General features: G+C 38.2%; 2 protein-coding genes across 2 annotated transcripts in view; both read right to left on the bottom strand.

Moving 5' to 3' along the window:
- Positions 1-580: 580 nt before the first annotated feature.
- On the bottom strand, positions 581-5759 carry rab32b (RAB32b, member RAS oncogene family; the record flags this gene model as incomplete). The annotated part of the gene is made up of 3 exons (XM_079832524.1): positions 581-712; positions 4884-5161; positions 5546-5759. The coding sequence occupies 3 exons, from the start codon at positions 5757-5759 to the stop codon at positions 581-583; spliced, it is 624 nt and encodes a 207-aa protein (XP_079688650.1).
- A 2993-nt stretch (positions 5760-8752) lies between these two features.
- The window catches only part of grm1b (glutamate receptor, metabotropic 1b), a gene marked incomplete at both ends in the record, with an annotated part of 30540 nt that continues 14517 nt past the window's right edge, over positions 8753-24775 (bottom strand). Inside the window, 5 exons of the mRNA XM_079832770.1 lie at positions 8753-9578; positions 15909-16839; positions 20093-20219; positions 20357-20525; positions 22833-23079. Coding sequence (XP_079688896.1) covers positions 8753-9578; positions 15909-16839; positions 20093-20219; positions 20357-20525; positions 22833-23079 — 2300 coding nt within the window. The remainder of the gene's footprint in view (positions 9579-15908; positions 16840-20092; positions 20220-20356; positions 20526-22832; positions 23080-24775) is intronic.

Raw genomic sequence — 24775 nt, 5'->3', positions numbered from 1 at the left:
ACAGTGTTAACAAAACACATAATCTGTTCAAATCAATAGAAGCCGTAAACTAATTTTTTTTGACTAAACTCATCACTGACTAAAAATATTAATAAATAATATTCAACAACAATACTTTCTTGCCACAGATCAGGCATTCTAAATTTAGATTTTTAAATACATTCTAGGGGGGAAAAAGTTTAGACGCACACAGATATCAAGAATCAGCATATGAATCTCAACAATGGTGACATACTTAATGCTGCAATGCATGCTGGGAGCCATGAGTTTTATACTGTGGGGGCTTAGCAGGGTTGGAGCTAAACTCTGCAGGACAGCAGCTCTCTAGGACCGAACTTGCCTAGCCCTGACTTAGAGGTACAAAAATGTACCCTTAAGGGTACCACCCCAGTGATGGCCACTTGTACCTTAAAAGGTACAATTTCGTACTCTTTTTTTGAGAGTGTAGGCTACTCATTCAAGGCTCCAAATTGTTTAGACAAGTATTAATCATTGACAATAAAATAAAATACATGAAAAATCCAAATTTCAAAATGACCACTGAACAGAAAGAATGATATACTAGAGTTGGATTGTAAAATCAGCAGCAGGCAGAATTGGTCTTTGTCTGCTGTTTCAGGTTTATCTGCTCTTCTTCTTTCACTAACTCCTCATTGGTCTGGAGAATGTGCTTCACGAGGAATTGGGCAGCTTCATCCACATTGATATTCTCCTAAAACAAACACAACACAAAACTTTTATTTGAATTTTATTTTAAATCTAGGTATGCATAAATCGAGTTTTCACAAGTAATTTTGATGTGTGTGGGTGGGATGTTTAATAGTTCTCAATATACTATTAAACATCAGAAAAAGCGGTAAGTTGTCTGTCAGTAACTTGTGTGTGCGTGTTGCGCAGTGGTCACACCAATGGTTTGTCAGAGCTGCGCGCTTTCATTGACTTGCGCAATTTAGTCCGTAACTTTTTTGGGTTAAAAATTATCCAAAATACATTTTTGAGCAAGTGTATAACCAGCTAGTGTTCAATACTATCTGCTTACCTTAGCTCGATTTACAACGGTAAGCTTGTAATAATATTTTTAATTCCAGTGGTACTGGTGGATTTCCTCAGAAAATTCAAGCATGTCTTTGCGTCATTACGTCACATCTGTACACATAAAGAAGGTGTCCCGGTTAGTAGGCTATTTTACGTGTGAGGTTTGCGTGTGTTGGAGGTGGAGGTTTATAGCCTTTTCTCACAGCACTTTTATAATTTATAATTAAACATATCAATTTGATGGCAGATCCAGAAAGGTTCAAACGACAATCACCAGTGACAACTTGAGATTCACCCGTTGTAAAATGCAAAAGACTTCGGACTTTCGTGGTGCGTCTCAATCTTAATAGTTCAGTAGTCAGGGCACTGATCAGGACATATGTCAATGGGCTGACTCCCTGATCAGTGCCCTGACTACTGAACTAGGGAGCTGATTGAGACTTACCCTCGGAGTGGCTGCAGAAAAAAAGAGACTTCAACTGGGCCTATGCCAAAACAAGGATAAAAATGGCTTTTGAAAGGTGGCGTGAACTCCGTGTTTTAAAAGGGTTCAAAACGGACACAGAGACCGCTTTTTTTCTGCTGGACAAGACATTTCAATGGTTTAATTATGTAACAAAAGCACACTTGTTCGCTTAATTAATTACGGAGCTTTCTTTGTTGTGCCTTTCTCGTTTTGCTATGTGCATTATGGGGTAAATATGAGAGGGAGCAATTCACCTCTACTCCACATTCATTTGTTGGTATATGACAGTTAGAAATTAGACTGCACAGAAAGGGAAACTAAACTACAGGTAGCCCTAATACACATTAAATGTAGTCACGCTATGCTGATGTTGTTAACATTAACAATTTGAAAACAAAGTATTTACTGCAATGCTTTCCCCCCCTTAGTTGGTCAGAACAAGAGTGGATGTTATCTGCTTACTTTTCCGGTGAAAATTATTATGTTGGTCATACTTTCAAAAAGTATAATCTGTGATTCTGAATGGCAGTATCCACACCACGCGGTGACTGACAGCCGCACGTTCTCCTCAAAACATTGGATTCCTCCGCGCTGTGCCGTGCCGAGGCACAATTCACGTAAAGTTGATAATTCCGCGAATAACTGCAATTGCAGATTTCGAACAGAGATGGCGCCAAAGTGGACAATCTACGGACTGCAGCTTTAATAAAACGAGCTGCATTACTATGAGGGATTATTACCTCAAAATGTAGATCTGTATACAGAGAGGTACTTTATCTGAATTAAATGTATACACCTCTCTCGCTTTTGCTCACAAGCCAGCGATTACCCCTCCGCGTGCCAGCGTTGGTACATGTGCCATAGGTTGCCGACCCCTGCTCTATAGCCTTAACAACCTTCTTCCTTCCCTTGTAGGGCGGGCAAAGAAGCCTAAAAGGTCCCAAGAGCAAAATCTCTAATAAAGTGTTGTTATCTATGTCAATACTTTGACAAAGCTTAAAGGGTTAGTTCACCCAAAAATGAAAATTCTGTCATTAATTACTCACCCTCATGTCGTTGGACACCCGTAAGACCTCCGTTCATATTCGGAACACAAATGAAGATATTTTTGTTGAAAGCTGATGGCTGAGAAAGGCTTCAGATAGGCCTCCATTGGTATTCAGTACATTTACACTCCCAAGACCCATAAAAGGCACTTAAAACGTCGTTACAAAGTCTATCTCACCACAGTGGCTCTACAATAATTTTACGATGCGACGACAATAGTTTTTGTGCGCAAAAAAAAATCAAAATAACACCTTTAACCAACTTGTTCTCGACTTCCGTGTGTGCCTCCACGACGCATGCGCGAGAATATGACGCAGATCCGGCGCTCGGACAGATGACCCAGAAGCGATTTGTTTACGAGCAGAGGAAGACGCGCGTGTCTAAGCTGTTGGATTCTACATTGATCGTGCTTTAGGTCTCGGCGTAGTTCTCAAAATGGGGTTAAAGTGTGTATTTCATGGATTCCCGAACGCCGGCGCTACGTCATATTCTCGCGCATGCGTCGTGGAGGCACACACGGAAGTCGAGAACAAGTTGGTTAAAGGTGTTATTTTGATTTTTTTTGCGCACAAAAACTATTGTCGTCGCATCGTAAAATTATTGTAGAGCCACTGTGGTGAGATAGACTTTGTAACAATGTTTTAAGTGCCTTTCATGGATCTTGTGAGTGTAAATGTACAGAATGCCAATGGAGGCCTGTCTGAAGCCTTTCTCAGCCATCAGCTTTCAACAAAAATATCTTCATTTGTGTTCCGAATATGAACGGAGGTCTTACGGGTGTCCAACGACATGAGGGTGAGCAATTAATGACAGAATTTTCATTTTTGGGTGAACTAACCCTTTAAGCTCTACTTATTCCCCCTAAAGTCATAGGGGAGAGCACTCAACTCTATTTGAGCAAAGAACCTCTCCCAGAACCACTAGGAGACTCGTCTGTGCACTCGTCTGATCAGAGTGGGGCCCTTACAACAGGGAGACTGCCTCTACCTGTCAAGTTCTCCCAGCATGGACCAACTAGAGACTTTGCACGACACCCAGCCATAGGCGGAGAATAAGGTTCAACTTCAAAACCCAGCCTTAGTTGGGGAGGGAACAAACAAAACTGGGGAATTTTGTGAATACCTATGACAATTTTATCCATCCTGCTCTACCCCAAGGGTATCTTGAGGGCAGCTCAAAAAAGGGAACATCTTTTTTTCTTAAGTGCTCAAAACCTTAGTAATTAGTCCTTTAGGCTATGTACTACTACTGCCTCTCCAAGAGAGAGTCTAATCCTTACTCCTACTCAGGGAAGGAGGGAAATGAAAGTATACCCAGTAATTCTCATCACCCAGACTCTAGACACCTAGAAAGATGCAGTGGAATTTGAGCCCTAGTAAGATCCACTACCGCTGACGCCTCGTTTTTTTAAATATTTATTTTGGCACCAGACCATATGTGACAGCTAACAAGAAGGGATGCCTCACAGGTGAACTTCCTCTACTTATTAGCATTGTCGAACATAGTAGAGCACACTTCCCAAAGGGGGGCGATATCCCGATATCCCTATATAAACGAAACAAAGGGAGTTTAGTGAGTTCCCCATTGTAGTTCTGTCCACCCTGCTCTACCCTAAGTCCTTACTCCTGTTCAGGAAAGGAGGGAGAATGTGAGCAGGGTATAATACAGTGTGCCCACTATACAGTACTCTAAGGGAACCACAGGGGTGCTAATGATCTACTTCAAAACCACAAATTTAAATGACATGACAGATAACACAACCTAAATTACATGACAGATAACAAAGAGGGATGCCAACAAGTGAACCACCTCTACTCATTAGTATTGGCACCGTGGTCGAGCACCCAACCAAAGGGGAGTCATAATCCTGAGGAGGGAGGTAAACAAAGCATGGTTCCATTCTCCATGCTCAACCTTTAGGGTACTAAAACAACTATAAGTTAGCAAGCAAGGCAGCTTAGAGCTGAGAGGGAAGCCTACTTCTGTACTTTGCCAAAAAGGGAGGGAAATAAAAGCAGGGCATAATGCAATGTGCCTAGTAACGCCTACCACCCAGGCTCCAACCCAAAAGGAGCTGCAGGGGAGCTCAGGCCCTACTTAAAACCCCAATGTCATTGGAGGAGAGCAGCTCATTACCACTACAGCCAGCAATTAGTTTAAGTAGAGCACCTATCCAAAGAAAAGTGAAACCTCTACTTTAGAACCCAATAATAATGGGGAGGGAGATAAACGAAACACAGGGAGATATGAATTCCCCCAGTTCTGTTCACCTTGAACTTTGAAAGTCCTAAATGTAGTCTGAATATGGAAAATAGCATCATAAAAATCCAGTCACCTTTGCCGATGTCTGAAACCATCCAATAAAACCCTTCTCCTCGCAGGTTTTCTCCAAAAGAGAGGCATTCCTCTGGCACACTTTAGACTCATCACATTTATTGGCCAGTAGAACAGCAGGGATTGGACGGCCATTTTTCAACATTACTTGGCAATCAAGTTCATGTTTCCAGTTCAGAGCTCCATCCAATGTTGACCCGTTTGTCACGTCACACACAACAATTGCACCACTGGATCCCTTGAAGTACACGCGGTTCAGTCCCCTCACACGCTCTTGACCTAAATAAACAACAGCAAACAAATTTTTTTTTAAAGCAAATTATGGTCCCAATTCTCCAGTTTCATGAGCTTAAATGCATTTCGGATGTCATGTCATGACATGTATTTCTTGCCTGTTGCTTTATACTCAGTAAATATGAATATGAAAGTGAAACTGTGCCCTGAAATGGTTAGGTATTACCATCCATGAGGAAGAATGACATTAAAATTCTTTGGTCAAAGTTCCATTTCTGTCCTATTCTGCTCTTGATACCATTTTTCTCATGATACACATCAACATTATACGTTTTATGCATTGATGATTTATGACAAATCAAAATAACAAATGTAATGTGCATAAACTTTTAAACTATTTTAATTTTTAAACAAGGTAATACGACTTACCTGCTATATCCCAAAGCTGTAATCTCACCCGTGTGTGACTGTCCCAGTCGATCACCTTCATAGAAAAATCCACACCTATAGTCGTTTTCAACTCCTCGTAGAATTGATTTCTCACATATCGTTTAACAAAGCTGGTTTTCCCAACTTTATGGTCTCCAATCACTAAAACTTTAAATAAATGTTCAGTGAATACTAATTCCGAGTCTCCTGACATTTTCCTTGGATAGCTATAACAACAAATGACCTAGTTCAGATTTATTTAGCCGTGTCTTCTTTTCCAACTCTAACACAGACCGTTTCCAGCATCAAAACAATAAAACAAAACATTCAAAGACCATTTTGAGCATTTCAAATGCAAAAAAGCATGCATAAAGTGACAGAGAGACAGGCGGGTGTTGTATACAGTTCTTTAACATTGTCATATGAAAGCAATAACTGGTCACATTTTGGGAAAATATTAACTAAACACCAACTGCAGAAACAACCCTGCATGAGAGCTTATTTACAATATATACAATATTTATCATAAAACCAATAAAACATGCTCACTAAAATGATAAGCTAAGCAATTTCTGACAAATATAGCAGCAAATATATATTTAATCTAGGCTCTATGCGGTATACAATAGGACAGCAAGGATTTTTTTAAAAATATATAAGCACAAATGTTTTCTTAAAGATAAAGTTAAGTTTCAAGGCTACCGTATAAAATCTGACAAGCTCAGAAACAAACACATTAAACTGCAACAGAAAAAAAGAAAACTTACTGCATTATCATGTTAGATAATATCTAAATACACTTTTTTTTATAATTGCTTAAAAAGTTAAAATTCTATAATAATTTAAGAACCGTCATGTCATCCAGGACTTAAATGGTCATAACAATAAGAGGATATAACTGCTACAGGTATGCTGTACACATATGAGGACTCATGATACATTCTGGTGAAACTGCCGTCGGTGGCCCTGTTGAGCATTAGGGGTTCTTGAATCTTCATTAACACACTGACTGTATGAAGCATATAAGTATTCAGAACTGATATGAAAACATTCAACCAACAATTAAGAGAAGTTACTAAATACAGTCAAAAGGTCTATCTATGTAAGAACACAAACTCTGGCTTTAAGTTATGACCATTTAAATCCAAATCTATACAATTACTTCATTACTTTACATTACAAAAATCACATACATGGAAGAAAATTAATATATACACTTTCTATTGTACTTCAAAGACACAAACTATACAAAAATTACATAAAAAAGAATACAGCATGGAAAAAAATACAGTTAGTATTGACATTGGCACTTAAACACTATCCATTTATGGCTACATTGTACTTGTAGGCATTGGTTATCTACACTTAGTTTACGGCATACATATATGATATGCTGCATGATATGATGCTTTAACTAGACCTAAAATTGATCATGTTTATTTAATATAGTCTCAGTTTTAAAATGTAGTTTATAAAAGTCATGTAGACCGATTGTATAAAACACATTAAACACAATAAATTGTCATTTATAAGAGTTGCTGCACATGTTTTCTAAATCTTTCAGTTTCTGCTACAATGGTTATATTCTGCTGGTCATTTAGACGATTTGATCTATAATTAAAAGCATCAACAGTGCAGAATATACAGCATTACAATGACTGGTGTTGGTTTCATGTCAACTACTGATGCCATACTAAAGCAAGTGATAGTGACAGAAATCAAAGGGCTCCTGCATGTTTGGGTTTCTGCTTTTACTCAGTCCAGCATTGACATTAAGGTCCAAAAATAACCTTTTTTTTGCCATACCTGCCAATTGTGGATGAATTGTGAAAATGTACCTGGGTCAATGACAAATAAGAAAAATAGTAATTTTTTTTATATATTAAAAAAAATACTATTTTTGAGCAAAAGAGTTTTAAAATGCATTTTTATGCATGTCCAAAAAATGTATGGTGTTGATTCATATTGGTTTTACAGCTTTTAAGACAGCATTAATTCATTATTAAACAAGATTTCTGATTTTACCACCCAGAAAATGTCAGGTGGTCCGACCATATATTCATTTAAAATAATATACATATACAATATGAATCACTGTAAAATGCATATCACATGGAATATTCCCTTTCCCTTTTCTATATATTGCCCTTTTAGTCCAATTCATATAAACGGACACTTTTCTATGTGTTCAGAACACAATTTTCCATAAATGTTTTTAATTATTAGTATACATTATATAATGGTTTACATTTATATTTCTTACTTCATTTTGTAATTGCAGTGGGAATTGATACTTTTAAATGTAAATTTGCTGGTCGCACCACCTGACATTTTAGGTCTTTGAAACACCACAACTCAAAAAGTCAATTGAATTTCAAAAAAATTAAAAGAGTATCTTATAAATGAAATATTGTAGATCAATTTGGTATGTAACATATTTATTAAAAAGTGTTGTATAAAAATGTATATCTAAATTCGGACACAAAAATGTAATGTCATTGACCCACCTGTTATTAAAAAATAAATTTCTTTACATTTCTGGGTTATTATCGTTAACTTAATTAAAAAAATCATTAAAAAAAAATAAATAAAAAAATAAAAAAATAAAAAAATAAATAAATAACTATTTTTGTTGCTTGAAAAAAAAAAAAACCAAAAACATTTGATTTCAGCTGGTTGCCAAGACATTTAGTCCAACTAAATTTTTGAAGTAGGCCTTCAAGTAGGCTTTCTAATTTTCATTTAGTTCAACCTGAAGTACTAAAGTAACTAAAACTGAAATGAAAAGCAAAAAAAATAAAACTATATAGACATAAAATATAATAAATAGACAATAAAAAGACTAACTAAAAAAGAACTAAAATTAAAAAGGAAAATAAAAACGAATTCAATATATTAATAAAAACTATAATAGTATACCAATGATACTTAAACAATGGCTCATTGAAAATAAATATATTGCACTCACGCTTCTCCACGTCTATGTGAAACCTTAAAAGACGTACTGGCAAAATTTGACTTGCATTTGGCACTTGTTAATTTTGGACCCTGGTCAACATACATCCACTTCCATACAGTCTCTTTAAAAGCTCGACTATCAAACAAATATAACATTAAAGCTCGCAGTGCAAGCGATTTAAGTCACATCATTGTACAAACTATTTCACAACGCTAGATGACATGATCTCCTAAAATAAATGTTGTGTTTCAAAGGGTCGAGGAGCTTTGCTTATAGTCTCTGAGAATGACGGACGCGTACGTCACACTCGGTGGCGTGCATAAGGTGGACTCGGACCTCGGGGAGTTGGGAACGGGGCTGCCCGAGCCCAGAAAATCACGAAACGGAGAAGGTGGCATCAGAGCCAGAGAGTCCTCCATTGCCATTTTGATCTGTAGCAACTCCTCCTCGTCATGGATCTGTGCATTGTCATACATGTAGCCGTGGAGAAGTCCAAACCGCTCATTTTCAACCTCCTCCAAAGGGGAGACGGGCTCGTCCTGGTAAGCACCCAGTTGCATGGGCAAAATCGGATGTGGATGCAATATTTGGGGTTGAAGCTGCAGCATCACCCTGTCGCCTGGCTCAGGCAGGAGTATGATCTCATCCAGATCGGGCATGAACTTGACCACCTCTTGCTGAAGGTGGTCTGCGATAACATGTTGGGGGAGAACACTGTTTTTTTGTGGCACGTGTTGCTCAGGGGTGTAAAAGGTCAGATTGGAGCCCACTTCCTTCATAGGCTTGCTGACAGGCGACTGCCTGAGAGCCATCAGAGGAGGGCTGCCCGAGGGATTGTATCTTATCGGGTCGCCCTCGTCCTCCTCGGCTACATTGTACAGAGTCTTGGTGCTTAAATCGGAAAACTCCATGCCTGGGTTATTGAAGGTATTAGTTAGGGGTTTGATGACAGCCGTCTGATTGGATCCGGCTTCCTGCCTCTTCACATGTACAGACAGTCTGTGCCACATGTGTTCCCCTTTCGGAGGATGTCTTGAACCTGGTTCAGACCATGACACAGACTTTCCATTAGAACTATGAACAAAATAAAGACGACTGTTATTTCACAGGAACCGAGAAAGGTGAACACAAGAACAACATTTCTCGTTCGTGTAAAAAAAATTGTTTGAACAAGCAACAATTATGCTGAATATTATTATTATTCAGACATCTAGTGTATCCTTAAAACATGTTTACAGATCAATAGAGGTGGGTGGTAATCTTATTTGACCAAAATCTTATATAACAGAATACGCAATTTTATAACACAGAACGGTTTACAGTGGGGGTCCAAAAGTCTAAAAGTAACTTAAATGTGGTATTTTTTCCACATAAACCTGGATCACGTGACTCTTTGTACAGACAGTCAGATGTTTTTCCATTGAATTCTCATTGGAACATGGAGAATATGATCATCAGCTTTTGTTCACATCAGTTCCAGTCCTGATGTAATTATATGTATGTATAAATACAGTGTTGGGGAAAGTTACTTTGAAAAGTAATGCATTACAATATTGCGTTACTCCCATAAAAAGTAACTAATTGAGTTACTTAGTTACTTTTTAAGAAAAGTAATATGTTACGTTACTTTTGCGTTACTTTTGCGTTACTTTTTCTCACCTGGGCTGGGCTTGCTTTTTAGTTTTGTTTTTTAATAGCAAAAAAAGTCCTTTTTTGTGCAAATGTAAAGACCTCTTCATACCAAAATTGAAATAATAAGCCTCAGGCTGAGGTATAAATGTGGTGCCATTCTGGATAATGGAAGAATAGGACGCAGGAGAAAAACGTTTTACCAATAAAAACAAAAAATCTAGTAATGTTTGCTCATGGCTTAACTGAATCATCAAAGGTCAGCAGCACGACATTGGTCAATAAAGGTAGATTAAATGCATACAAATATTTGTTCTATTTAACATTTAAATATTTGAGGTTTGAGTACTCTGATTTTGCATTTGTCTGATTTTATTCATTTTGAGGAGTACAGAATCTTTATTGTGCAAGTGAGATGAGTAAATGCTCACATTTAGTCTAGAACTACAATAACCCTCATGTTTACACACAACGCCTTTCCACTTATTTTTCACAACATGGGGGCAGGAGAGCTGTCAGTTAAATAAATGTGAAAAAGTAACTTGCGTTACTTTTTTGAAAAAGTAACTCAGATATTTTGTTGTAAATTTGAAAAGTAATGCGTTACTTTACTAGTTACTTGAAAAAGTAATATTATTACGTAACTCAAGTTACTTGTAATGCGTTACCCCCAACACTGTATATATATATATATATATATATATATATATATATATATATATATATATATATATATATATATATATATATATATATATATATATATATATATATATATATATATACACATGTGTATGTGTGTGTGTGTTCTTATTAAAGCTGTCAATCGATTAAAATGTTTAATTTAATCAATTACACGAGAAATTTCGTTCAAAATATAATTTTAAATGAAAAAAGCATCAAATAGACATTACAAAAAGTAGCTTTAGAAAGAAAGATTTTATTTGATTCAACATAGAAATGTATTACACATACATTTTTAGGCTACAATGGCCATTATATTTTTCATAATTTCTTTTTCATTCATTCAAACGGCTGATTCTTTTAGGAATTAAGCAAATGGCTCTCTTTATGAATGGGCCATTGAATCATTCACCCAGTTGTTTCGCTCAAAAGTTGAGTTATGCATATAACTAATGTCCCTAGAAGGAGGGAAACGAGGTACAACATGTAACAATAGGATATTACGCTCTCACGCCATTCGCTGAAGACACCTTTATTCACGCCTGAAAAGCCAATGCTGACGTGGGCGGGGTTACCTGCCCACCACATATAAATGTAGCCACATGCATCGTTCCCTTTGTTTAGTCCAGCTCTTCTCTGAGCCTCAGACTGCGTGGGTCTCAGAGGTCTTTTAGCTCGTTTCCCTCCTGGGAACAGTAGTTATATGCATGTCTCTCGCTCGTGCACCTCGCCACACCTACGAACCGGGTTGGTAAAATAAAAACAAAAAGTTGGTCAGAAAATGAAATGAAATATTCCCGCAATCGGGCATTGATATAGTGATAAAAATCTTTGCCCGCACTGCTCTTCAAATATGCACATAAAGCCTCTTGCCGACAGTGCCCTAGCGCTCTGTATTGTGGCCACGACATTTATTGGTAGCCCCGCTGCCATCACATTCTCTCTCTAAGCAGGTAGGCCAATAGAGAGCCCAGTTCCGGTCGATACTTCAACTGCCGCAAATCTAAGGTTAAGGCGCAAACCCCAACTTTCCTTTGGGAAAGGAACTGCATCCAATAGCCCCACTGAATCGTGCGAATTACCCACAGTGTTAGTGGGCATGCACGCCACCACTCAAGGCAGACAGCAAGGATCCCTGGCATCATCTGGGGAACCCCCGCATCTTTTTGTGAACATTGCTAGATATTGCATATCACTGCATTTTCTTCCACTATTGGTACATGGTCTGATTGTGAGGTTAGTGATTCTAATACATTTTGATTGTCTTCAGCATACAATGCCTCATGTGTTGGTTTGTCAAAACAACGTTTCTTTATTAATAACTTAAAGCTTTCCCACTCTTGCAGGGTCTTTTTTTGCACAAGACAAGAGTAGCTGCCCCTGGACCGACGTTCTTCCCTCGTATGCTCATGTGGTCCGATCAAACAGACGAGATACTGTAGCTCAAATTGCTCAAGAAGTTAATGCTGGTTCTGATAGAAAGGTGTCAGAATCCACAGTGCAGTGCAGCTTGTTGCATATGTGGCTACATAGCCACAGACCAGTCAGGGTGCCCATGCTGACCCCTGTCCACCGCTGAAATCGCCAACAGCGGGCATGTGAGCATCAAAACTGGACCACGGAGCAATGGAAGAAGGTGGCCTGGTCTGATGAATCATGTTTTCTTTTCCATCACGTGCGTGTGTGTCACTTACATGGGGAACACATGGCACCAGGATGCACTATGGGAAGAAGGCAAGCCGGCGGAGGCAGTGTGATGCTTTGTCCTGCCATCCATGTGGACGTTACTTTGACACGTACCACCTACCTAAGCATTGTTGAGGACCATGTACACCCTTTCATGGAATAATGCGCCCTGCCAACCAAAAAATGGTTCAGGAATGGTTTGAGGAGCACAACAAGTTTGAGGTGTTGACTAGACCTACAAATTCCCCAGAACTCAATCTAATCGAGCATCTGTGGGATGTGCTGAACAAAAAAGTCCAATCCATGGAGGCCCCACCTCGCAACTTACAGGACTTAAAGGACCTGCTGCTAACATCTTGGTTCCAGATACCACAGCACACCTATCAGGGGTCTGGAGTCCATGCCTTGATGGGTCAGGGCTGTTTTGGCAGCAAAAGGGGGACCAACACAATATTAGGAAGGTGATCATAATGTTATGCCTGATCGGGTGTATATACAGTACCAGTCAAAAGTTGGGAAACACTACTATTTTTTATGTTTTTGAAAGAAGTCTGTTATGCGCTCTTATTTATTTGATCTTATTTGATTAAAAATAAAGAAAAAAAAGTAATATTGTCAAATATTATTACAATTTAAAATAGTGGTTTTCTATTTGAATATACTTTAAAATATTATTTATTTATGTGAAGCAAAGCTGAATTTTCATCAGCCATTACTCCAGTCTTCAGAGTGACATGACCCTTCAGAAATCATTCTAATATGCTGATTTATTTTTAATGTCGGAAACAGTTGTGCTGCTTAATATTTTGTATAACCTGTGATACTTTTTTTAGGATTATTTGATGAATAAAAAGTAAAAAAATAACAGCAATTTATTTAAAATAGAAATATTTTGTAACAATAAACACTACCGTTTAGTTACCGTTCTTTTTTGTTGTTGAAAAAAAAGGCTAATTTTATTCAGCAAGGATGTGCTAAACTGATAAAAAAAAGTGATAGTAATGGTTTATATTGTTAGAAAAGATTTATATTTTAAAGAAATGCTGTTCTTTTTAACTTATAATTTGGCAATATACTTTCTGTTAATGATTTTTCTGTATTTTTGATCAAATAAATGCAGGCTTGATGAGCATAATAGACTTCTTTCAAAAACATTAAAATACAACAGTTTGACAGCACAAGCGTGAAAATAAATAATAAACAACAAAAGAGTGTCTTTAAAAAAACTCTTTTGTGTCCGCCATGGATTCAAATCTCAAGTTGAGAGTTTAACAGTTGAGTCAAGTCAAGTCAAGTCAACTTTATATATATAGGCATTTTAACAATGCAGATTGTTTCAAAGCAGCTTCACAGTGTTAAACAGGAAAATAATGCAACAGAATTTTATTCAGCCGTACATCCATTCCGGAGAAAACGGTGATGTCATCAGTTCATTTCAATTATCATACAGTGACAGTGTGGGCTTTAGATCAGTAATTAGATCAGTAATTTAGTTTAAATGGTTAATTTGGTTTATTAATTCGATTTATTTGAATATTTAGTTGAAAAATGTAGTGTCCCCAACTGAGCAAGCCAAGCCAGAGGCAACAGTGGCAAGGAAACCAAAATCCCATCAGGTGGCCTAATGGAGAAAAATAAACCTTGGGAGAAACCAGGCTCAGTCGGGGGGGCCAGTTCTCCTCTGGCCAATTAACAAACAGCGTATGATTATTATCCTGGCAACTTTACAGGTCAGAAGTCATAATAGATCGGAATATCCGAAGGATCGGAGGCAACACGCCGGAGACGGGTTTATTGAGGATGATGTGTCGATTAAATAATTATTAAATAGGAATAATCGAAATATCGGAGTCATCACGCCGGAGACAGGTTTATTGAGGATGCCGTATTAATTAAACAATTATTAAATTGCAATATTCGAAAGATCGAAGTCATCACACCGGAGAAGGGTTTATTAAGGATGCCGTATTGATGAAACAATTATTAAAGTGCAATATTCAAAAGATCGGAGGCAACACGCCGGAGACGGGTTTATTGAGGATGACATTTCAATTTAACAATTATTAAATAGTAATATTCGAACAGTCGGAGGCAACACGCCGGAGACAGGTTTATTGAGGATGCCGTGTCGATGAGGCAATTTCAGGGGGAGTCTAATTGACACTGTCTCTACAGACACTGCAGTTGAGCCCAAGCCTCCGTTACTAATTCTGAAACATCTCTTTAGGACTAGTAACGAAGGATTTCCCATGACAGCAATTCAATTGTTGGTTGTTTACAGTAAAAATAACATTCCTGTTTCATTGCATATTTGAGGTCTAAATAACTACATTCCTCGCCTAAAAAAACCTCTTAAAACTACATTCCATCACACATTAACAGTAATATTTGTAAAATTTGTAAAATATTTGTGGGTTTGCTCTTCCGCCATGACACTCTCTGTGAGAAATGCTGCAAGCAGAGTGATACAAACAGTGAAATGGCTTCTTTGGTGATACTGGTAGAATATTGTATGGCTGGAGAAGGCTCTTAGCCAATCAGATTCGAGAACAAGAAAGAACTGTGTATATTATATATACAGCAAAATAGCAGCATTTCTCCTAGTACTCTCAGACTTTTGGTCCCCACTTTATATAACAAAATACATAACAAATATTAGGAACTTTAGCTTATTTGATTATTTCCCCATTTTATTTGGAACTTGATGGACTCAAACCAAAATACCAGATTATTCATAACACATGAATTAGCCTGGCATCAGTGCACAAACAATTCATGGGACATTTGAATTGAAAAAAAAAACCTGAAAACAGTAAAACTAACATTATAAAACAATCATTTGCAACTCTAAATTCTGACCAAAGCTGTTGCAAAACAGCCTGTGTATACATAATATGATCTCTATTAAATGCAACAAGTCGCAACCGTAATTGATTAGGCGCAAAGATCACCCACATCTTGACTCGTTTGGGACACGACTGCTCTGTATTTTTGCATTACTCCATGTTTTGTTTGACTGCTTTCATGTGTAGATACAACAAATGTATTTACCAAATAAATTATTAAATATTTTCCGGCTGACACAGTCCTTCCATTATCTGATATACACCATTAAACTGCTCAGCAACTCAATAGTTGGTTGTAGAAGAATAATAACTCTTGCCATTACGTAAATCTAAAGCTACTATAGTCACACAGTCTCTCTCAGCCCTGCTGCTTAGACGCCCCTGGGTGTGCAGGTTTTAATTGTAGTTGACCTGCAAATCACAAGATGTCTGAGAAAGCCGTTAATTGAGTAAGCTCCTGGAAATGGCATGATCCTGAGGCCTGGAGAGAATTTTAGACCCATGGGCTCTAAAGCAACAGGACGGAGAGAGACTGCGCTAATGCCGCTGAGCTACTTACTTGGCATTTCCAGATGTGTTCTTCTTACGTTTGAACATGTTTAGCAGGCTGTTGCTCCTGCAAGCAATTTTTCCATCGCCCACGTGCATACGCACCACATCGGAGGTGGTGAACGCGCTGCGTACGTTCCTCTCGGGCTTGGCGAGGATTATGTACATTTTTGGCGTGAACATGCAGCCGAGAGCCACCGTCACGCTGAGACTCACGGAGAAGGATGTGGTGATGATCTTGTAGTTGGAGCCGAAGTAAATCGGCACAAAGGCCAACCAGATAATACAGGTGGTGTACATGGTGAAGGCAATGTACTTTGCCTCGTTGAAGTTGGCAGGGACGTTGCGAGTTTTAAACGCATAATAGGTGCAGCTGAGAATGAGCAGGCCATTATAGCCCAGTGGCGCCACCATGCCCACATTACTGGTATTGCATATTAGAAACACTTCTCGAATACTGGGGTAGGACTTTATCGGCTCTGGAGGCTCCAAGATGATCAACGTGACCTCCAAAGTAAGTTGCACGCTGATGAGGATGAACGCGATCACCACTTGCGCCCAGGCACTCATGAAGCGCGGTTTGCGTGTGCATATCTTCTTCTTGCTGCCGGCCAGAATGCGAGCAATGCGGTTTGTCTTGGTGACGAGAGCCGAGTAGCACATGGAGGCAGAGAGGCCAACGAGGAGGCGCTGCAGGTAACATGAGGCTAGGGTGGGACGGGCGATGAGAGTAAAAGGGCAAATGTAACCCAGGAAGATGCCAGCCAGGATGATGTAGCAAAGTTCACGGCTGGAGGACTTGACGACTGGCGTGTCTCGGTACAGTATGAAGATGAAGGTGACAAAACTGGTCACTAGGATGCCCAGACATGAAAAGACGACAGCCGCAATGGATTCAGGATGACTCCACTCCAGGTAGCGCAGGGGAAGTGGCACACAGACTGAAAAGACAAGACAAAATGATTATATCAATGTGAGACTATGAACACAATGCATGAAATTGTTAGGCAAGCATCACTATTATTATTGCTGTACTGTTGTAGTAATTAAGACCATTTTTTTTTGAAGGTCTTGGCCTTATCTAGGTATCTAACGTGTTTGTACTCTGTCTTGTCTTGGTCTCAGACTGGGGACTCTGGATTTTATTTCAAGACTGGTCAAGACCACAACTGCAGGGATATCACTAATATGCTCTATATAGTGTATTATTATTATAACTGTATTTATTTGGACTTGTCTCAACACACTCAGGTCTTGGTCTTGACTTGGTCTCGACACTATACTCTGCTATTTGCGGTGTGCAATTAATTTCCATTTTGTCTGGTGTACAATAAAGTGAGCAAAAGTATCCTACAGACCTACACTGAAATGGAAGCTGAGCCAAAAATACAGACCAGAATATCATAGGAAACCACTTTGAACACCATAGCAACTGCATAGCAACACACACACACACACACACACACACACACACAAATACTCAGAACACATTAGCAACGCACCAAAACCCACTCAGACCTTAGGACAGTAAGTAACCACTTTAAACACCCTAGCAACTGCATAGCAACACAATAAAATACGTCTTGGAAAACAGTCACAAAATTCTGGGATGAGTTCTACTAATTTTGCTAAAACACAAAAGTTGGGATTTTTCTTCAAACTTGGGCCAGTAAGTAAGCACACTTACTGAACAAAAATATATAGGAATGTACTGCAAAATATAATATATTACATAATACATTTCCATATATGCAACCTAGCAACACCCTAGTAACCACATAGCAATGCACAATAAACACAACCACATAGCAACATCCTTGAAACTGCGCACTAAATCTTTGAATGAGTTCTGTTGATTTGGACCAGAAGCAACAAGCAATTCCCTAGCAACTACTTTGAACACCCTAGAAACTGCAGAGCAACGCACCAAAACTTCAAAAAGTAACAGTTTTGAACACCCTAGAAACCACATAGCAACACACAAAAATACTCAGAACACTTTAGCAATCACAAAGCAATGCCTTGGCAACCAGAAACAAAATTTGGGATGGGTTCTGTTGATTTAGTTCAGTAAGTAACCAGCAACCAAATTTGACATCCTTGCAAGCATAACAACACACTGAAATGTTTCTGAACACATTTTAATCACATAGCAATACCCTGGCAACCTCTCACAAAATTTCCTTTTGACTTGGGCCAATGTACAGTGCAGAACATACAACACACCTGCAGAGCTTTTTCCCATTTTACTGTGGACTCAAATGCCTATATTATTCATAGGATATGACACATTATGAATTTATGCTTCCACCAATATGCAAACACTCTAAGGGGCCAACAGGGGGTTGCGATCAAAGCGTACATTGTTGAATATTAAATAAAAATGGCAAAAGTATACACTTCGCATTGCTGTTTGTCTTTGTAGGACTGGCCATCTGAGTGTGGCCAGCTCGCTTATGCACCAAGTGCTAAAGTAGGTTTCCAGCTCACCTAAAAATAAACAGCACCTCCACTAAGGGACCGGCCATAAGAAAGAACCAAGCCAAAGGAGACTTGAGAGACTGCAGCAGGAGAGAGGAAATGAATGCTTCCTCATTACCAACACCAGTATTCATGAAAGCCTTTTACGAAAGATAAAACTCAAGGAGAGCCTAAGGACACAACCATTTACATCTAGCGGGATATGAATAACTTCCTAAATGATAAATACAATTTCTATTTTTTTTTTTTAGCATTTCTGACCATCTCTGCATGTGCTTTTCTTTAGCCATGGTGAATCTGTGCATTACGGCAGTAACATAGAATGGAACTATAAAGTGAACTAATAAAAAATACATTGCTAGGACACTCTAAGCTGCTGCATTGACATTGACCATCATAGTGTATGAAAATAGGCCAGAGAAGTAGGCGGTGAAGTAGGGCTGTCACAGGCGATAAGTTGCACGGCGCATGCAATCTGTAAAAATGATAAATGGCCTTCAGGTGTCATGGGGAACCTTTTGAAAATAGGACAGTGAAGGTCTTTTAAAGAGCCAAATCAGTTATAATGCAAGATTTGGAGAACGGTCTTCTGACGCATCTTTGATGCTTTGATTCAGACACATACTTTTTCTCTTGACTTCAAAACTCAAAAACAATCAGTGAATTACCAAAACTCTGGGCAAAAGAACCATAGGTAAATCATTAAGTACTAGATTTTGACATTTTCTGAAGAAAACAGAATGTGCTTGTCCATGCAAAAGTCATCACGTACACTCTAAAATAAAAGGTTCTATATGGCACCAAAAATGGTTCTTTGTCGTAATCATAGAGGAACCACTTTTGGTGCTATATAGCACCATATCTTAACATGTTCTGTATATGGTAGTGGTGCTATATAGCACCATAATTAGCGGTGCTATATAGCACCTTAGTCAAAGAACCGGTGAAGAACCGCTGAAGAACCGCTGAAGAACCACTGAAGCACCAAAATTGGTGATATATAGCACTTAAAAAGATCCCCCTATGATTACGAGCCAAGAATTTTTGGTGCCATATAGAACCTTTTTTTTTTAAGAGTGTAAGTCTGATTGCTTAGAAAAATAATATTACACTTCTCCTCAACATGCCTGATAATAAGAGTCTTTCACGTCTAGAACAAATGCTGACAGACAATGGATTGTTTTAAGATGCAGACTAGCTTATATATATTAATATTTAGTTTTACAAAAACATTCAAATCAAGACCATTGTCATTGTCTATCTCCATTGTTTCTCAAAGACAAAGACGAGACTAAACAAAGAACCTTAGAAAACTTTGCTCAAGTCTCTTGACTCTCAGATTTCCATTTATTTATGTACTTCTAAGAAAAAGACTCCAGTAATTTCATTTGTCTCTTTTACAACTTGAAGAGATATCTCAACCTTAACAAGAAACCAAGATACCTGAGCTTGTAATCTGAGTCTTTAATACGACCTCAAACATTTCTCATCATATTCTTCCAAAAATCATATTTTCTCAGCTATACTATGCAGATTTATTTTATACAGTAGATCTTTACTTCTACTTGGTCAACTATAGTCTCTATAGTGTCTATTTTTACTTCTCCTGAGGAATTTTAGGAGAAACATCTGAGAGAGTTGATACTTGAAATGTAAACTACCTACATTCATCAAAATGACTATTGCAATAAAAGGATAACAATTGCAAATTACCTTGCAGTTCTTCATCTGGCCACCATCCCAGGTCACAGGCTTTGCAGGTGAACTCATCCTGGACATATTCATTGTCCTTACAGGCCGTACAGATCCAGCAACAGCTCACCTCCCCTTTCCTGATCACCTGTGCGGACACATAACAGCACATTACACATTTCCCCAGTGGACTACAGTTTATTTTTGTATTTTAAGGAGAAGAAGAAGCAACATGAAAAAAAGGCAACAATACAATGGTTTTTGTTAATAAATATACACACTTACCTTGATCTCTCCTTTGGAGCAGGGCTCACTGCAGACAGATCGGACCATCTCACTGCGGTTCATCTGGATCATATAATCATCAATACTCAGAATGCCTTCATGCCACGAGCCGACGTTTATATAGTCGAAGACTCCAGGCTCTACATACTGCAGGTTCATAATGTCATACCTTCAAGAAAGAGAGATAAAAACACAGTTTAAAAGTTATTTTACAGTCAAGCATAATTATTATTGTTGCTCATGGTTACATTTGAGCATTTACTCGGCTGATTTATAAACATTTAGACAAAGGGAGCTTGCACTGCATTCGAAATATCAATTAAGTTTAAGTAGGAAAGTTTACATTAAAGGGATAGTTCACGCAAAAAGGAAAATTCTGTCAATAATTACTCACTCTCATGTCTTTCCAAACCCGTAAGGCTTTTGGTCATCTTCAGAACAAAAAATAAAGATATTTTTGTTTAAATCTGAGAGCTTTCTGTCCCTTGATGCTTCAAAAAGTTCATATAGAGATCGTAAAACTAATCCATATGAATTGAGTGGTTTGCACGTTTGAGGTTCCTCCTTGTGTTACGCAGCAAGCTTGAGCTTCTGCAAGAACCAATGAGATTCATTCTCATGTTACGCAGCACGTTTGAGCTTCTGCAAGAACCAATGAGATTCATTCTCGTGTTACGCAACACGTTTGAGCTTCTACAAGAACCAATGAGACTAATTCTCGTGTTACGCAACACGTTTGAGCTTCTTCAAGAACCAATGAGGTTCATTCTCGTCTTAAGCAACACGTTTGAGCTTCTACAAGAACCAATGAGATTCATTCTCGTGTTACGTAACACGTTTGAGCTTCTACAAGAACCAATGAGATTCATTCTCGTGTTATGCAACACATTTGAGCTTCTACAAGAACCAATGAGATTCATTCTCGTGTTGTGCAACACGTTTGAGCTTTTACAAGAACCAATGAGGTTAATTCTTGTGTTACGCAGCACGTTTGAGGTTCCTCAAGAACCAATGAGGTTCATTCTCGTGTTACGCAGCACGTTTGAGTTTCTGCAAGAACCAACAAGGTTAATTCTCGTGTTACGCAGCACCTTTGAGCTTCTACAAGAACCATTGAGGTTCATTCTTGTGTTACGCAACACCTTTGAGCTTCTACAAGAACCAATGAGATTCATTCTTGTTTTACGCAACACGTTTGAGCTTCTACAAGAACCAATGAGATGCATTCTTGTGTTACGCAACACGTTTGAGCTTCTACAAGAACCAATGAGGTTCATTCTTGTGTTACGCAACACGTTTGAGCTTCTGCAAGAACCAATGAGATTCATTCTCATGTTACGCAGCACGTTTGAGCTTCTGCAAGAACCAATGAGATTCATTCTCGTGTTACGCAACACGTTTGAGCTTCTACAAGAACCAATGAGACTAATTCTCGTGTTACGCAACACGTTTGAGCTTCTTCAAGAACCAATGAGGTTCATTCTCGTCTTAAGCAACACGTTTGAGCTTCTACAAGAACCAATGAGATTCATTCTCGTGTTACGCAACACATTTGAGCTTCTACAAGAACCAATGAGGTTCATTCTTGTGTTACGCAACACGTTTGAGCTTCTACAAGAACCAATGAGGTTCATTCTTGTGTTACGCAACACGTTTGAGGTTCCTCAAGAACCAACGAGGTTAATTCTTGTTACACACAGCACGTTTGTGGTTCCTCAAGAACCAATGAGGTTCATTCTCGTGTTACGCAGCACCTTTGAGCTTCTACAAGAACCATTGAAATTCATTCTTGTGTTACGCAACACGTTTGAGCTTCTACAAGAACCAATGAGGTTCATTCTCATGTGTTACGCAGCACATTTGAGCTTCTGCGGTTTGGGCTCAACAGGTTCCATTGAGCTTTTGTTTATGTTCACTGATCAATGTTTATATGTGAATAAAAGCCTAAATTCAATCTGTTCATCATACAAAGTGGTTTAATTCATATGGATCTCTTTATTAACTTTTTGAAGCGTCAAAGTGAGTTGCGTAGCTGTCAACAGAGGGACAGATTTCATAAAAAAGATCTTCATTTGTGTTCCCAAGATAAACGAAAGTCTTGGGTTTGGAACAACAGGAGGGTGAGTAATTAATGACAGAATTTAAATGTTTGTATTACAATTTGTATTACAATTTGGTGTGTGTACACTGTTTGTGCTACAAACATAAATGATCCCTTAAATAATGCATCTCCCACAATGTCTTCAGAAAAACATACTTTATCATTTCAAAACCTTTCTTGATAAATAGTCATAGCATTTGTGATTTGTGGCCAAATCATCCATAAATGCCTGCAAGTGAGTATTTGCTAAAGCCAGGACATTGGACTTATTGGATGCAACTCCACGGTGGTTTAAAAATTAATTAATAGCTATTTTTGTGTCATTCATTTAGTGCATAAAATGTAGCTTTATGTAGGCCAGTAAGTAAGACTGACCTGCCTGGAGAGTCCCCGTTTTCATCGAACCACACATCTTCTCCAGACACGCCAGTAAAGGAAGTCTTAAGGAGAGCGTCCAGCAGTTTGCTGCCATCAATGGGGTCCATTGCCTCACATAGTCCCACGTAACCCGGGCACAAGTGTTCATGCATATCATGAAGGCCGTGAGCCATGGCATAGATGGCATTAATGACAAACCCCATCTTACTGTCCTGGACATAGTTGTCCTCAAGGCTTTCATAACCTGCGAGAATCAGCAAACCAAACAGCAATTATTAGAGCATCACTGCGACAACTTGAGCGTCTTAGTCAACATGAAACAACATTTGCAACCCAATTTACTTTCTTATACATGTAAACATCTATTTGACTACTGGTTAACATTATCCAACAGCCTGCATGGCCTAAGCGATGTTAGCTGAAAAGGAAAGTCTTTTTATACAGACAATGAAGACAAATAGTTTTTCTTTGGAATAGCGTGCACAGTAAGACCAGAAACATGCATTACGAAAGTAAATAGGGTCAATTTTGATTTCATATTGACTACAGAAAATCCTTTAGCAATACCTGCAAATTCTGCAAAATAATTATTCCACTTTTACTGAAATGAAAATCACTGTTACAAAAAAAACTCTGTAACAGTTCAGCCCTATTTTCAGACCCCATTTTATAGAAATGTAATTTTTGCACTTGAAAGGGAACGATAGGGTGTCCAGAGACAAATTATTATTCTGAAGCCACGGGCGACAAGACAGTAAGTTATTTCAATTTCCAATGGACAGCGAATCAAAAGACAGCCACATTAAAACAGAAGTTCAAAGGAAATGCTTTTTGTTGCCATGGCGAAGCAAGCCATTTATGTAACCAAACTCAGCATTTAATTAGTAATGGACATGATGTTGACATTATTATTAATTGAGCAAGGAAATTAATTATTCATCCGTGTTCTCATTCGTGCCCGTCTCCCTCATGAGTAAATGTGGCTGACAATTGAAAAAAAAAAGAAAAAAGTATTAATTCAAAGGAACGGGCAATGTCAAAGGACACCCTATCGGATCATTATCTGGTGATCTGTAAAAAGCCAGCAGGAAGCATCAGGCACCATAGCTGATAAATATGATGATTTTAAAGATTAAGAACATATTTTCAAAGAAAACTCTCATCATAACATGGCTATCACATTATACATGTGTAAATTAAAGGGCATTGCAGCAAGCAACGGGCGAAAGCTAAAACCTAGGCATGCTTTGCTTAAAATGCTGTCTTAGTTGATCCCTCATTTTTAATGGGTACAAACCATAATAAAGCAGTGACACTTTGAGGACAAACTGAAACATTAAATCCATGTTTTATTAATGATAGAGGCAGATTGCGAGAAGGATTTATCAGTGTTTCTTACACCCTTGCTCTCTATTAAATCATTTATGTTCAAAAACGACATATTTTCTATGGTATGTCAAAAGTTTGTTTACATGCAAAGAGAAATATTTAGTCCAGAAGGTCTCAGTAAAGATATGATACTGTGCTATGATATTTCAACTCAAAAATCATCTCAATTTATCATCAAATATCATCAAAATCATTCTGAAAGAATAAAAAAGATGGGGGAGGGGGGATTGGGGGTTCTGTCTAACTTTAACTTTCTAAATAATTTTGTAATTTTGTAATATTACATTTTTTTATGAGTATATAAATAAATCATATACTATGTTTATCATGTTTACAATTCTGTGCAAATTTTGCTGGATAAATGTGTCCCCCTATTATTTATGTCAAAAATAGTGAACAACACAACACCAAACTCTAAAACATTCTTCCACCAAAGTCACAGTATGACATCGATACAGTATTTTTATTTTTATTTTTTTGTGCATGTAGCAGATGCATGTTGTAAATGGAGCCGAATCTATAGAAATAAGAAGCGTGACCTCTTTATTTCT

This window comes from Gobio gobio, assembly GCF_949357685.1.
Source record: "Gobio gobio genome assembly, chromosome: 13".
In the NCBI taxonomy this organism is placed as follows: domain Eukaryota; kingdom Metazoa; phylum Chordata; class Actinopteri; order Cypriniformes; family Gobionidae; genus Gobio; species Gobio gobio.
The sequence above is the reverse complement of the archived record's forward strand: the minus strand, read 5'-3'. Positions and strand labels throughout refer to the sequence as shown.